Source organism: Gorilla gorilla, chromosome 23 (genome assembly GCF_029281585.2).
Source record: "Gorilla gorilla gorilla isolate KB3781 chromosome 23, NHGRI_mGorGor1-v2.1_pri, whole genome shotgun sequence".
NCBI lineage: Eukaryota > Metazoa > Chordata > Mammalia > Primates > Hominidae > Gorilla > Gorilla gorilla.
The window spans coordinates 28,942,316-28,958,216 of record NC_086018.1 but is presented as its reverse complement, the minus strand read 5'-3'; the positions used below and the strand labels follow the sequence as shown (position 1 = coordinate 28,958,216).

General features: G+C 49.6%; 1 protein-coding gene across 2 annotated transcripts in view; it reads left to right on the top strand.

Moving 5' to 3' along the window:
• MORC2 (MORC family CW-type zinc finger 2) overlaps positions 1–12,152 on the top strand; it is a 43,100-nt gene extending 30,948 nt beyond the window's left edge. The window contains exons 13-26 of one of the 2 annotated variants that reach the window (XM_019018553.4): positions 552–692; positions 788–942; positions 1,046–1,174; positions 1,724–1,829; positions 2,166–2,298; positions 3,483–3,557; positions 3,644–4,024; positions 4,615–4,746; positions 5,246–5,300; positions 5,736–5,877; positions 5,997–6,221; positions 6,314–6,407; positions 10,559–10,738; positions 11,892–12,152. In XM_019018553.4, the coding sequence (XP_018874098.1) occupies positions 552–692; positions 788–942; positions 1,046–1,174; positions 1,724–1,829; positions 2,166–2,298; positions 3,483–3,557; positions 3,644–4,024; positions 4,615–4,746; positions 5,246–5,300; positions 5,736–5,877; positions 5,997–6,221; positions 6,314–6,407; positions 10,559–10,738; positions 11,892–11,960 (2,017 nt within the window). In that variant the 3' untranslated portion in view covers positions 11,961–12,152. Of the gene's footprint in view, positions 1–551; positions 693–787; positions 943–1,045; positions 1,175–1,723; positions 1,830–2,165; positions 2,299–3,482; positions 3,558–3,643; positions 4,025–4,614; positions 4,747–5,245; positions 5,301–5,735; positions 5,878–5,996; positions 6,222–6,313; positions 6,408–10,558; positions 10,748–11,891 lie in introns of both variants that reach the window. The other variant, XM_004063308.5, reaches the window with a different exon arrangement.
• Positions 12,153–15,901: the final 3,749 nt, after the last annotated feature.

The window sequence follows — 15,901 nt, the reverse complement described above, 5'->3', positions numbered from 1 at the left end:
TAAAAATACAAAAAATTAGCCGGGCATGGTGGCGGGCACCTGTAGTCCCAGCTACTCGGGAGGCTGAGGCAGGAGAATGGTGTGAATGCAGGGTGCGGAGATTGCAGTGAGCGGAGATCGCACCACTGCACTCCAGCCTGGGCGACAGAGCAAGACTATGTCTCAAAAAAAAAAAAAATTATAATAATTTACTATTATACTAGTGGAATTTTGGGGAAGGTATGACGATAACCTGGTGTTTATTCCAACATATAATTGTTTTTGCACAGATTTGCAGCAGCTTCATAATAAACAATTCATATTTAATGAATATGAATGGTTTGGCAACCATCCCTGTTGCCAAAAAGCCACACTCATGTTTTTAATTAGGGATGCTTTGAGTTGGTGCCCAGTGCATGTCCATATCAAGTCTAACAGGTTACACATCAAATAGAGATACAAAACTTTTGGCTTAACATGTCTCAAGTTTAAGCTTAAGCTTAACACATCTTAAACACTATGGTGCTTGTGTGCCAATGTGTAGATCTGCTTGAATTTTTTTGTCTTCTTAGAGCACTTAAAGAACCTAAGGAACTGAATTTTGTTTTTGGGGTCAACATTGAACACCGGGATCTGGATGGCATGTTCATCTACAACTGTAGCCGACTGATCAAAATGTATGAGAAAGTGGGCCCACAGCTGGAAGGGGGCATGTGAGTACTACCCACAGAGAGCTGTCTAGCCCAGGATAGTTGGCAGGAGGGCGTTGCCAGTGGGGTGACAGAGCTTGTTCTCTTTCTCCCTGTAGGGCATGTGGCGGGGTTGTTGGGGTTGTTGATGTGCCCTACCTGGTCCTGGAGCCTACACACAACAAACAGGACTTTGCTGATGCCAAGGAGTACCGGCACCTGCTCCGAGCAATGGGGGAGCACCTGGCGCAGTATTGGAAGGATATTGCCATCGGTAATGGGGCTGGGCTGCTGGGCCTCTGCCTTTTCTCTTCACCTGAATGTAGGGAGAGAGAGAGGCTGGCTCCTAACATGATGTATCGGTGTTTGCTTTCCAGCCCAGCGGGGAATCATCAAGTTCTGGGATGAGTTTGGCTACCTCTCTGCCAACTGGAACCAGCCCCCATCCAGTGAGCTGCGTTACAAACGCCGGAGAGCTATGGAAATCCCCACCACCATCCAGTGCGGTGAGTTGGGTGGTTGGACCCCCCCGACTCATTTCCATCAGCCCACAAGCCTCTTTTCTCTGTCTTCCTGCCAGCCTCCTAACTTGACTGACATTCATGGACAGACTTACAGTCCCCTAGGGATCCAAGTCTGTTTGACGATGGCCCTGTGAGCTCAGTCTTGAGGCTTTGCTGAGTTTCACCTGTCCCTCTTGAGTGAGAAAGAAGGTCATCTGTCCTCCCAGGCCTCTCCAGCTGCAGCCAGGCCAGGCTCACTTGGTTTGGTACCACATGGCTTCTGGTGTGCGTGGATGACTGAGCCAGGATCTTGATAAAAAAGGGAGAGGGGCTGGGGGTGTTAAGAGTCCAGCATATTAAGTTTCCATCCTTCCTGGAATCAGTGTCCCTGAGAAGAATTAGTATTCTCTAAGGATAGGCAGAGTTGGAGCCCTAGTGAAGATCTTTGCCTACAAAGTCTGGGGCATCATTGTGGTGGGCCTGTGAGGAGCCCGGATTACAGATAGAGTTGGTGGGGGTGGCTGATATGTGGGGTTTTTTTGCTCTCTGCAGATTTGTGTCTGAAATGGAGAACCCTCCCCTTCCAGCTGAGTTCTGTGGAAAAAGATTACCCTGACACCTGGGTTTGCTCCATGAACCCTGATCCTGAACAGGACCGGTGAGCACATTGTCTAACAAGGGGATTGTGGGTACTTTTCTCCCCTGCCCCTCACTGTTCTCTCTACTCTCGGGATAAATAACTCACTGTGTTTCTTGAGGTCAGTGCACATACCTTACATCTCTGTCTTGCCACACCTAATAACTGCCCAAGAAATAAAAATAGATGTATATCCTGCAGTGTATAAGATTAATTCTGTGCATTGGGAACTCTGAGGTGGTTGCTCTTGTGACAGACAGTGTGGCTCTTGTGACAGACAGACTGGCTGAAGAGAAAGGTCCTTGCCGAGCTTGGCGCTCTGTTTGCCACGACCTCTGTAGTACCTTGTCTCTACAGGTGTGAGGCTTCTGAACAAAAGCAGAAGGTTCCCCTGGGAACATTCAGAAAGGACATGAAGACGCAGGAAGAGAAGCAGAAACAACTGACAGAGAAAATTCGCCAGCAGCAGGAGAAGCTGGAGGCCCTTCAGGTACGTGGGTCATGGTCAGTGGGCAAAGCCAGCCTGTGTCAGGGCTCTGCCTGTGACAGGAACCTTCAGTAGCTTTCCTGTTCCCTCAGGCTCAGTTTTACCCTCCACTAACCCGCGTTGTTTGCCAAAGCTTTCCAACCCCAACCTCCAGGTCCACGTGTACTATTTGCCAACAGTGTTATTTTAAGAATAACACCTTGCTTATTCTTAAGAAAAAATGCTTATATACTTCAAAGTGGTCCAATTCATTTAGAATGTATGAAACTCTAGAAAATAAAAATTCTGCCTTAGAGGTAACCATCATTAACCATACATCCTTCCAACTTGTCATGAACTCATGAATACCTACACATAACACACATATATTTTTTAATAGAAATAGGGAGATAATGCCATGTATATGTTTTATATTAATACATACACATAATTGTTTTGATGACTTTCTAGAAGTGAAATTAAAGGACTTAAAAGGTCCATTGTAAAATTCTATGGCTTTTTGCAACTATTTCTAAAGTACCCTCCAGAGATGTGTTAATTTCTATTATTTACCAGCAGTATATGAGAGCATTATTTTTAAATGTTGTTGCAAATTTCATAGGCAAAGATGCATGTTTTATAATTTAATTTCCTTAATATTTCTAAGATTGCATAATTTTTCATGTGTCCACTTTTATTCCTTTTAAATTGCTTATTCACTTACATTTTTATTTTTTCTATGTTTTTTTCTAGATATGTCTGTGATATCAGCTGTTTATCATATTTAGTACACAACCATTTCCCTTTTTGGCTTCTGTGTCTGTGCAGATGTGCTCTCACTAACCCATGATGTTTTATGCATGCCTTCCTAGCTGCTAAATCCCACCTGTCCTTTCTGGCTTCATCCAAGTTTTCCCTATCCATCGGGCCCTTTCTACCTTTTTGGGTTCCTTTTATAGGAATTTAGTCTATTGACACTTTTTGCCAGTCTCTCAGTTGCTGGATTAATCACACAGTTTCCTGTAATTTGCTGATAGTTGAGTATTTATGTATTTTGTGTCTCCCCAATGAGAACGGGAGGTTTGTAAGAGTAGGACTGTGGCTTAGGTTTTCTATTTTATTTGTCCCTGGTTCCAGACACTATCCAAAAAGTTTGTTCAAGTATACTAAAATATGCAAACAACTTCATCATGATGTTTGCCTTGCAGAAAACCACACCCATCCGCTCCCAAGCAGACCTGAAGAAATTGCCCTTGGAAGTGACCACCAGACCTTCCACTGAGGTGAAGTCCAGGGGCCTGGGAAGGGCTTTTCCTCAGGTGTCTCATGCTAGGATCAGTGTTCTCACTCTCTGTGGGCCTTTTTTTAGGAACCTGTGCGTAGACCTCAGCGTCCTCGGTCGCCCCCTTTACCTGCTGTGATCAGGAACGCCCCCAGCAGACCCCCTTCTTTGCCAACTCCTAGACCAGCCAGCCAGCCCCGAAAGGCTCCTGTCATCAGCAGTACCCCAAAGCTCCCTGCTTTGGCAGCCCGGGAGGAGGCCAGCACATCCAGGCTGCTCCAGCCACCTGAGGCACCCCGAAAGCCTGCCAACACTCTTGTCAAGACTGCATCCCGACCTGCCCCTCTGGTGCAGCAACTGTCACCATCTTTACTGACCAACTCCAAGAGCCCTCGGGAGGTTCCTTCTCCCAAAGTCATCAAGACTCCAGTGGTGAAGAAGACAGAGCCACCCATCAAACTCTCCCCGGTGAGACGCTTGTCCTCTTTAATACCCCAGCCCAGTGTCAGTAGTGTAGGAATGGAATTGTGCAGTGTCACAGCTGTACTGGGGGAGCCTTGGGAAGATACTGAATCTAAAGCTTTGCTGCTGCCCCTGAGGACGGGAAGCCTTGATAGCTGAACGGACTTGTTCGGGGCCAGACAGCACATCGGTTGCCTGTACAGCGAGCTCTTCACTGTTCCCTCCGAGTTTTGGTCTGCCACAAACTTGAGTCACCTCCACTGGCTCTCGAAGTGTGGGCTTAGGTCAGTCATCTGGTGACAGATAGCCTGAGTGGGCTGCGGCAGTAGTCGATGGTTCTTGGGGAGGTGACAGCTAGTTGGCCAGGTAGACTAAGGTGGGAAGGGAATTGAGAAGCTTCTCCTATGACAGCTTTGAGCAAAAATCCTTATGGCGCAGGGGCCAGTGGGTTGCCTGTGTACATTGCAAGTAATGTCAGGCAGGGATTGCAGGGAGTACAGCTCCTCTTGGAACGGCTCCTTTAGGCTAGATGAAATCTTCCTGCTCCTTAGAGGCTGAACAGGGCCCCTCACATCCTCACACTCCTCTTGCTCTAGGCTACCCCTAGTCGGAAGCGGAGTGTCGCAGTTTCTGATGAGGAAGAAGTTGAGGAGGAAGCTGAGAGGAGGAAGGAGAGGTGCAAGCGGGGCAGATTTGTTGTGAAGGAGGAAAAGAAGGACTCCAATGAGGTGAGTGGTTGAGGTGAGGTTCTCAAAGCCTCCCTCTCTAGGGCCTGCAGCCCCCACCAGCAGTCTACACCACCCACCAGCAGTCTACCCCCCCCACCAGCAGTCTGCACCAACTCTGTTTATATTCGTGTCATGAGCCTTCCAGAAGCCTAGTGATCTCTCAAGGACTCTCAGTTACACAAGTGACTAAACATGGTGCCAGGTAGGGTCTTGAGTGAGACTGGCTTCTGGCTTAACCACAGGCCTGAAGTCACACAGACGTACATCAGTGAGGCTTGAAACACATGTCCCTTGCCTGCTGTCTTGTTCATAAAGGTAGCAGAAGGGTAGGTACCTTGGACAGTGATTTTGGAGTGTGGCTCTCAGCGGGGCTTGGTGATTTAAACTGTAGCACAGGAAGTCGTGAAGATGATGGCTGATGACCCCGGGTGGCCAGTAAGGCACAAGTCTGCTCTTGGGGGGCACTGGGGATGCCTCTAATAGACTGCTCTCCACGCAGCTCTCAGACAGTGCTGGGGAAGAGGACTCGGCTGACCTCAAGAGAGCTCAGAAAGGTGAGCTGGGGGAGTGACTTGGCAGCCTGTGGCGGGGGTGGGAGTGGGAGTGGAAGTGGAGCCCCTTACCAGCAGCAATTTACCAAAGGCTCATTGAATCTGTCCTGGGTCTGGGCTCTTGTGCAGCAGTGGATCCAAGTCTAATCCCAAGCAGAATTCTGAAGGGATCACCCCTTTGTGGTTATTTTTAACACTAATTCCTTGGTGTTCACTCCTGGCGGTCACTTGTTCTCCTGCTTTTTGGCACCCTCATAACAGATGGGGAAGGAGACCATGGTGGCTGGTCCCTGGTCTCTGTGTCCCTGGTGTAGTGGGGGCAAGCACCTAAGTGTTCCTGTCCTCCAAACCCTGGGGACTGCCTTTCTCGATGTGGCCCAGGCCAAGTGAGGGACTCTAGGCTAGTTTTCTGACTCGCACCTCTGTCTACATTGTCAGATAAAGGGCTGCACGTGGAGGTGCGTGTGAACAGGGAGTGGTACACGGGCCGTGTCACAGCCGTGGAGGTGGGCAAGCATGTGGTGCGGTGGAAGGTGAAGTTTGACTACGTGCCCACAGACACGACACCAAGAGACCGCTGGTAATGCCCCAATCAGGGAGGAGCAGTGGTTCCTCGAAGGAGGTATCCCCGGCCTCCCTGCCAGCAGCCCATCCTGGGAGCCCGGGTCAGACATGACATAAGCTGCGTGTCTTCCACAGGGTGGAGAAAGGCAGTGAGGATGTGCGGCTGATGAAACCCCCTTCTCCGGAACATCAGAGCCTTGATACGCAACAGGAGGGCGGGGAGGAGGAGATGGGCCGTGTGGCCCAGCAGGCCATAGCTGTGGCAGAGCCCTCCACTTCCGAATGCCTCCGCATTGAGCCTGACACCACTGCCCTGAGCACCAATCACGAGACCATCGACCTGCTTGTCCAGATCCTCCGGTACATGTGTCTTTTGTCTTCCCACCCCAGGGCCAGCAGCAGCTCTCTGCCTGCTCCATGCCATTCTGAATTTCTGTCCCTGCCTTCTTTAGGAATTGTTTACGGTACTTCCTGCCTCCAAGTTTCCCCATCTCCAAGAAGCAGCTGAGTGCTATGAATTCAGATGAGCTAATATCTTTTCCTCTGGTGAGTCTGGCCTGACCTTCGATTCCACACTCTTCACTCCCCCACCCCTGCCCCTGCATTTGTTGTAACTGTTGTGATTATGATTGTTATGCTTGTTGCAGTTGCTAGCTCTCAGCTGTGTGCTCCATCTCAGCCAGCCTCTCTCCTGCTGAAAGGAGACTTTATGATGTGGGAAAAAATTGGCTTAGCTGGATATGACTCTGGTGTGCAGAAAGCCAACCCCTTCCCACCACAGGTGCTAGGAGTTGAGTCATCCCTTAGGGATAGCAGGTGTAGTTTGACATTTTATGACAAGCATACCCACTTTCTTCTGCTCCAGCAGAGAGAGTGAACCTGTCCCAGGCAACAGTGAAGAGCTGAGGCTCAAAGTGCATAGAACTTGACTCTCAGAAGGAGGTATAGAGAAGCTTGTGATGTGTGGACATAAGCGTTGGATCTTACTTAACCCAGCAAATGCTGAAGGGGTGCCTTGCCCAAGCAGGTGTCTGCTGGACCTCATAGTGAGCAGCAAAAGAGAGTCTTGCCTTCAAGAGGCTCAAGATTCAGTAGAGACTGAGTTGTTACCAGGTAGCTGGACATGGGGGCAGGAGCAGTGAGTGCTGAGAAAGTGGATAGAAAGGCTATGGAGGGCTGTGGTGGCCTGGGGGGGGCAGAGAGAGCAACTGAGTTGGAAGAAAATGTGCGTTTTGCCAAGTGCCTGCCTGTGTAAGTGAAAAGGAGTGTTTGAGGTGGGGGCTTCTGTGAGCAAAGGCTCTGGGAGTGGGGTCCGGGCAGCAGGCTGTGTGGTGAGCATTTAGGGTCAAGGGGCCTGAAAGTCAGGATCTGATGTGTCTTGAATCCCCAGTGTAAGTCATACTGGCTTAAACTCTGTATGAAGAGGACAGCCTGCAAAAGTTTTGAGCTGAAGGAACTGTCATCCAAACCATGTCTAGGGCAGAGGTCCACACATTTTTTTCTGTAGAGGGCCAGTTGGCAAGTAATTTCAGGTTCACAGGCTATACAGTCTCTGTGGCAACTCTGCCATTATAGCATGAAAGCAACCACAGACAGTATGTAAAGGAATGGATGTGCTGTGTTCCCACAAAGCTTTATTTACAAAAACACTTGGCAGGCTGATTCGGCCCAGGGGCTGTAATCTGCTGCCCCTTCCCCTAAGAGGGTGATTTGGGTAGCAGCGTGTTTGGGTAGAATGGGTGGATGGGAGATGCAGGGGCGAGGAGGCAGGTCCTATGTAAAAGGTCAGAGGTGAGGGAATGGGAACAGGAGTCAGCGTGGTGGCAGTGGGCTTGGGGGTGAAAGGGCTGTGTCAGAGGTCGTCAGGAGACTGATCATGGATTGTAGGCAAGTGACTCAGGTCTGTGGGAATTGGAGGTTGATGACAAAGCTATTAACTAGGAGAGAAAAATGGGTGAGTGCAATGAAGGTGACGAGTGGAGGTTTATGTGGCACCAGAAGTGCCCTCACTACGTTTCTGGTGATGTGCATTGTGCAGGTGGAGATCAAGGACTGGCACTTGGAGGGAGGGGGAGGCCAGGGCTGGAGATGGGGCTCTGGGAATTGTCCACATGAAGTGGGATGATTTTTCTATTATAGGAATAGCTAAGTTTTCTAGGAAAGAGGTTCTAGAGAAAAGACAATGGGAATGAAAACTGCAGGATTAGTATATTCAAGATGTCGGGTCCTCGTGGGGCAGTTGTGTGCTTGATAAAGTTTGCCAGAGATGAAAACATGGAGTTTGTCTTTATTCTACTTTTTAAAATGTGAAATGAAGCAGGAGTTGAAGAAACTAAGGCTCAGAAAGGTAAAGAGTCTGTTGGCCAGTGACAGAGACCAGATTTGAACCCATGTACTTCTTAGGACTTGCTCTGCTCACGATGCTGCCTTGCTCTGCCAGCAAGATATGAGGGAGTGGTGCTCGGCGAGGGAGCTAGAAGGTGCAGAAATCACAGCTGCTTCACGGAAAGATCCACGCTTCAACTTTTGTCCTTGTTTAGGCTGCAGGTGCTCTCTGCAAATCCCAGGAGGAACAAGCAGCTAATAGGGGGGCTAGGTTGGCCTGGCATCTTGTCAGATTTGTTGATTTTGGCTTAAGGTTATTGCCAAACTCAGAGTAGAGCCTGGGTGCAGCAGGATCTCTGCAGTGGGCTTGAATGCCTGGGCCCAAACAAAGTGCATGAGTGTCTAAAAATAGTATATTAGGCTGGGTGTGGAGGCTCAGGCCTGTAATCCCAGCACTTTGGGAGGCTGAGGAAGGTGGATCACTTGAGGCCAGGAGTTTGAGACCAGCCTGGCCAATATGGTGAAACCCCATCTCTACTACAACGTACAAAAAATATTAGCCAGATGTTGTGGTGCATGCCTGTAATCCCAGCTACTTGGGAGGCTGAGGCATGAAAATCGCTTGAACCCGGGGAAATTTCGGCAGAGGTTGCAGTAAGCCGAAATTGTGCCACTGGACTCCAGCCTGGGTGACAGAGCGAGACTGTGTCAAAAAAAAAGTATATTAGCTTCTTTTTGTACAAGGAGGTATAATACCAGTGTATCACCTTTGTCCTGCTAATTGTAATGTCTAAAACCACTCAAACTATTTTTTGTTTTTGAGACGGAGTCTCGCTCTGTTGCCCAGACTAGAGTGCAGTGGCACAATCTCGGCTCACTGCCAGCTCTGCCTCCTGGGTTCACGCCATTCTCCTGCCTCAGCCTCCTGCCTCAGCCTCCTGAGTAGCTGGGACTACAGGCACCCGCCACCACGCCTGGCTAATTTTTTGTATTTTTAGTAGAGATGGGGTTTCACCGTGTTAGCCAGGATGGTCTCGATCTCCTGACCTCGTGATCCGCCTGCCTCGGCCTCCGAAAGTGCTGGGATTACAGGTGTGAGCCACCACGCCTGGCCATCACTCAAACTATTTTTTTAGCATCAGGGATAAAGCAAAGTCTACTATTCATTATGTCCTTGTCAGTTATGTCCTTTATACCATATGGATCAGGAGTTCCATAGAGCCTCAGGAGCCCTGCAATATTAAAGTATCATTTTTTCAAAAAAACTAATGTAACAATTATATGTGAATCTACAGTTACCTCAAAATAATTAAGAAAAAATTATTACAAACTATGTCTACTTTCAAGATGTTGTATGCTGAATTTTAATACTTTAGAGATTGCTCCAGCATTTATTTTGTGCTGCCAAGGCAATTACTGTTTTGTGTAGAACTAGAAGTTTCTCTTGCTATCTTGGTTTAGTAGGATAAGGTGAATGACACAGTTAAATACTTGCCAGTAACAGTTTTTAAAAATGGCATCTAGAAGCCTCTCCAGGCTAGGCAGCTCATGCATCTTTACAGAAGTAAACACCAGAGTTGATAAGACTGCAGCAGCCAGCTAGCACCTGCTGGTTGTGGCGTGTGTGTTCATCACAGTGGCCTCATGATTCTCAGTGATTTACGAGTAAGTCATGTTATAAATTTGAACTTGGAAAATAAATTGAACCTAAAGAGATACTACTTACATTGTTTTTCACACTGAGATTCCATGTGACATTTCATTTGAAACAAGTATTCTGCTCCCTTTTATAAGTCTGAAAAGCCACTAGAAAAACTGCTTGTTTCCCTTCCTACCTCACCCCCTGGAGGTTTCAGGTACTCAGGGAAAATAGTAAAAAGCTCTGATGCTGTAGAAGTATATACTACTCCACAGATCTGGAGATATCTGCTATTGGTTGGTAGGTGGAAAGAGAACTGACGTGAGCGCTGACATTGTTGGGTATGTCTTGGAAGTGGATGGTTGAAAGGGCTGTACTGAAGTCAGACAGGTTATGATTGAGCATGGAAGAGTGATTCTGTCATCCTTTTTTGTCACTTGGAATGGTAAGAATCACCCTTCACGTGTCCTCACGGCCTGCTGTCTGCCAGAGCACTGTGCTGAGTGCTTCACCTGTGTGCTAATTGTCTTCTTCCTTGTGGCAGCCCCACAAGATAGGCATTGATGTCTCTCTACTCTGGACGTAAAGAGGCTGTTTGCCCTTTGTATCTAAGATGTTCCTTCAGACCAGGCATCCTTGGGCAAAGCGGGCTGGAGACACCCGTGTCAGCCTAGAAGGGCCCTGGGGACCCCTGTGAACTTACGCACTCTCCCTCTTGCTCTGCTCCCAACAGAAAGAGTACTTCAAGCAATATGAAGTAGGGCTCCAAAACCTGTGCAATTCCTACCAGAGCCGTGCTGACTCCCGGGCCAAGGCCTCCGAGGAAAGCCTGCGCACCTCCGAGAGGAAGCTCCGCGAGACGGAGGAGAAGCTGCAGAAGCTGAGGACCAACATCGTGGCACTCCTGCAAAAGGTGCAGGAGGTGAGCCCGGCAGCCTTCCTGTTGCAGCTGGACCACCTGGTCTCTCAGGGAGGGGGGCCTGGGCCCTGTTCCTGTTCTCACAAGAATCTATCCACTCACAGGAATCTATGGTTCTCACCCTGGCTGCACAGCACCCTGGCAGGAGGGCTTGAGATGGTGTGGTTGCCTGGGCCTCAGCCCAGCCAGACCCATAGAACCAGGCTTTTTCCCTTTAGACATTCCGACGTACAACCTGGTTTGAGAACCCTCCAAGCCATAAAAACGAAGTTCTTTTCCACATGACGCCCAGATGGGATTGGGTAGCCCAGAAGTGGGGAGCACCCCTTAGCCTGTTGGCCCTTCATCCAGGCAATAAGCATGAGGGCCTGCTCTGTGCCTGTCCTGTGGATACAGAATGAACAAGACAAGCCAGAGAAGGTTCCTGCTCTCACAGCCTGCCAGTCTGGTGGAAGAGAGAGAATTACTGATGGTGGTTCATAAGGAGATACAGTAAAGTGTGGGAGGCCACTTGACTAGGGTGTTCAGGGGCTTAGGCATTTGGAGACACTGGAAGCCAGTCATGCAAAGAGTGTGACACGAGCATTCCAGGCAGAAGGAAGAAGAGCAGGACTTGAGGCCTGAGCAGGGACTTGGGGGCGGTAGGGGCAGAGGCAGGGCTTGAAAGTTGTGGGATTTGATCCCGAGAACAGTGGAGATCACTGGAGGGGTGTGGCATGATGCAGTTTTCAGTCTCAGACATTTACCTGCTTGGTTGGAGGAGGCCTGGAGGGGTCAAAGTTAGAACCAGAGCCTCCTGTGAGGAGGCTCCCACAGTTGTCTGAGACAGTGGTGGCCTGGACCTTGGGCAGTGACAGAAGAGAGAGAAGTGGGCATATTTGTAGTATCTGAGGGAAACATACATCTAAGACAGTTGGGAACATGGGGTAGAGGCAGGGTGGGCGTAGGAAATCTGGGCATCATCTGTGCACAATAGATGAGGGAGGGGAGAGTGATTAAGACAGGACAGAAGCCTGACATCCAGGGCAGGGTGGGAGGTCAGGGAGAGGACTCTGGGCTCCGTCCCAGGAGCTGAGAGAAGGGTGGAAAGGTGAGCCCCCCAATCACTTTCTGGCCCCCAGTTGACCCCTGCCCTGCTCTATTCCAGGACATAGACATCAACACAGATGATGAGCTGGACGCCTACATTGAGGACCTCATCACCAAGGGGGACTGAAGGCAGGAGAGAGAGCAGCTCCCCTGCCCACCTGCCCCTCAACCCTGTAGCTGCAGGGGGAGGGGACTTCAATCATGGGTTGGTGGTCGCACCTTGGTTTGACTTACATGGGACATTTGTGTTTTTGGAGGGAAAGATACCCTGATTCTTTGAATCTTCCTTAAGTTTATAAATATTTATTTTTTAAAAGAAGATGCTGTGCCTGTGAGACCATAATTTTTTTTTTTGGTGACTGCAAAGGACAGAGAACCTTTCCACTTTGGCCACACTGGGTTGCTAAGCCGGAGCCATTTCAGCTCCTGGCTCCTCAAGATAACGGCGAGTCCAGTGCCATCTTGGAGAAGCTCCAGGGGCAGGGCTGACTTTCCTCCTAGAGGAGGAACAATGTGGGGATCTGAGGGATGGGAGGGAGACTTCCCCCCAGAGTGGTGGTCCTGCTGGGGGCTCATATCCAGGGACCCAAAAGGGGGGCTGTGTAGGAGGTTCCACATTGGAGGGGCTCTCTTTCTCGCAGCTGTCAGAGTTGGTCCCGGCTGTGGCGTCCAAACAGCTTGGGGGAAAAGATCCTATCTAACCACCTCATCTACTACTCAAGTTCTTTCTGAAGGAGAGATTTCTTCAGTTAACCATGGACAGTGAGGTTTCTCACCACAGTAACTTGAGTCCAGGTTGAGGGGGAGACAGATCTGTGGTGAATCTCTGACTTGGGCAGCACACTGAGTGTGGAACCCCACAGGACTCCTTAGGAAAGGAGCTTGTGTGTGAAAGAACCCCTGGGGCTGAGCTGGTGACCTCCATGTGTGGGTGCAGCAGGGCCTTGGATGGTGCCAGTTGATCTGGACAGCCTGTTGATGCTTTTCTACTTCCACCCTTCGGCCTGGCCCCACTGAGCCCCATCAAGGTGCCTGAAGAGGGGGCCAGTGAGATCCCCTGGCCACAGGGACTCCAGAGGCATCTCTGCAGGAAGCACACCATGCCTTCCCTCCATGTTCCATCACAGCGCCACAATCTGTGTCCCTTAACTTCTCAGGGTCAAAGACAAAGGCAAGCGTTGCTGAATTTTCTCTTTAATGGCCATTGGAAGAGTCTGGTTCAGTTTTTCCCAACTCTCTTCCCACTCGTATTTGGGGCCTGTGGGTTTTCTCAAGGCACAAGGACTGTGACTTTGTACCACTAACCTGTGGTTCAAACCTGGGTGTGTTTCTGGCATCTCCCTAACCCAGATCAGCAATGGCCACCCTACTCCTCTGAGGTCAGCAGAAGACTGGGAAGCAGAGGTGAGGGATGCAGGCCACACTGGAATGGGAAGTCTTTTCTCCACTGGATGTGCCTGTCTGGTGGGTTTTAGACCTTCCCAGACTACATCTCTAGGAGAGGCCTGTTTGGAGTAGTACACTGAGAGACCCTGGCCTCTTCTGCTGGAAGACTGTCCAAGTCTTGGGGTTTCTTGAGCTGGTGATTCCTCTGCCATCCTGCTCTCTCTCTTCATCTCAGGCAGCATGGGGTCCACTTTTGTCCCCAAACCTAATGTTTTAATCCAAATGCAAATTGGTTCCACATTTTTACTGGAGGGTAATCAGTTTTTAAAATTCACACACATGTAATCGAAATGTAATACTATAAACTTCTACTGGTGAGACTCCTGAACTCAGTCTGTTTTCTTAGTAAAATCCAGCACCTTCCTTCTCTTCATTCTTTGTACCACTGTGGCTTTAAACTGTCTTCAAGTTATTCCTCCTCATCACCTCCATTGTTTTATCTTCACCCCCTTAACATCCACAGAAACAGAATGGAGTTCTTGAATGTTTTAGCTTCAACTTCTAGATGTGCCCACTTTGCTTTGTTAATGCTACCACAGCTGTGCTGAATGAAGCCTGTTTCCCAGGCAGAGATCCTGCCACTCTGGATGGGAAGATAAAATGCAGGGGTCCTCTTTCCTGGTTTCCTGGGAACATCAAGGGACAGGTGACCAGCTTGGAACTCTTTGATGACTTGGAAGGAGGAAGATGGTCTGGCTGATCTGTGGTGAGAAGGTCCTTTGCACAAGGCTGCAAGAAAGTGAAGGGCAGCAATGCTGGTGTTTAAAGAACGAGAGGGGTGGGGACTCTAGGGTGTTTTGTTTGAGATGGGGGTCTCGCCCTGGTCACCTAGGCTGGAGTGCAGTGGCACGATCTTGGCTCACTGATACATTTGCCTTCCAGGCTCAAGTGATCTCCCACCTTAGCCTCCCAAGTAGCTGGAACCACAGGCACACACCGTCATGCCTGGCGAATTTTTTTTGTATTTTTGGTAGAGTTTCGTCATGTTGCTTAGGATGGTCTCAAACTCCTGAGCTCAAGTGATCCACCTGCCTCGGCCTCCCAAAGTGCTGGGATTACAGTGTGAGCCAGCATGCCTCACCTAGGGTGTTTGGTTTTTAAGTGAAACATGCACATGGTAAACATTAAAACCGTCTAAAAGGCTGGACCATGAAAAGCAAGGCTCCCTTCTCCCACCCAATCCCTGAATTCTCCCTGGAGAGTATCCCTCCTAAGTGCACGCACTTCCACTCTGTTCCATTTCTGCCTGTTAAAACTACTTAGTGTAGCTTAGTGTAGTGGAACCTGCTTCAGAATAACCCATATGGGTCTTCTTTATTCTCATGAACCACAGAGCATTTCATGTGTTGGATATATTGTCTCCTACTTACGGACATTTGGGGTTGTTTCTGTTTTTGTTTGTTTTGTGACGGACTCTTGCTCTGTCACCCAGGCTGGAATGCAGTGGCACAGTCTCGGCTCATTGCAACCTTCACCTCCTGGGTTCAAGCGATTCTCCCCTCTCAGCCTCCCGAGTAGCTGGGACTACAGGTGCGTGCCACCATGCCCAGCTAATTTTTGTATTTTTTGGTAAAGACAGGGTTTCACCATGTTGGCCAGACTGGTCTCAAACTCCTGATCTCAAGTGATTCGCCCGCCTTGGCTGGGATTACAGGCATGAGTCACTGCACCCGGCCAGTCACCATTTTCATCCGGTAACTTGCAATGCACCAGGCCTTACCAGGGCCACTGTTGGGTTCAGCAGACATTTCCTTCTTCAACCTGGCAAGGCCTCAGACAAGTCACTGCCCATTTTGGCTCCTGTTCCTCCTCTAAAATAACGGAGTTGAGTGATGGCAGAGGCTTTCCAGCTTATTCAGCCTCAGGAATACCTAAAATTTATCCAGAAGCCCATATGGAAAGCCAGGAGTCCTGGAGCTGCTCTGGTTGAAGCTAGGATGGGGGCCCAGAGCTCCCTGCTGTTCTTGACCCCCAAATCTTTGCTTCCAAGATTCACTGGCCCCTACCTGCTACCTGTAGGCCTTCACCTGCTTACTTGTGTCCGACGTAGGGGTTATGGGCTTACTCAGCAGCCATCCTCATGGCCTAAACATTTGGCCAATTTCAGTGTCCCCGAAGGGTGAAGGAGGTCTGGGCTTCCATGGGGCCTGAACTGCAGGTACCTTCAGCACTTCCTGGGGTTCTGGACATGTCAACAGCTGCCCACCAAGGCCTGGAAGATAAGGAGGGCTCACACCACTAGTGCAAACTTGGATCAATGAGAAGGGAAGGATGCGACAGACGTATCCCTCCTCTTTTCTTGTCCCCTCTGGATTCTGTTGAGATGCTTCCAGGGATTCTCCGAGGCCCCTTCCTGCTCCAGTAACTGCAGGTTACTGGGGAAGCTGTGGCCAGCTCTAAACCCCTACTTTTTTTTTTTTTTTTTTTGAGACAGCCTCGCTCTGTAGCCCAGGCTGGAGTGCAGTGGCGCCATGTTGCCTCATTGCAACCTCTGCCTCCAGGGTTCAAGCGATTCTCCTGCCTCAGCCTCTCTAGTAGCTGGAATTACAGGCGCGCGCCACCACGCCCGGCTAATTTTCGTATTTTTAGTAGAGATGGGGTTTCGCCATGTTGGCCAGGCTG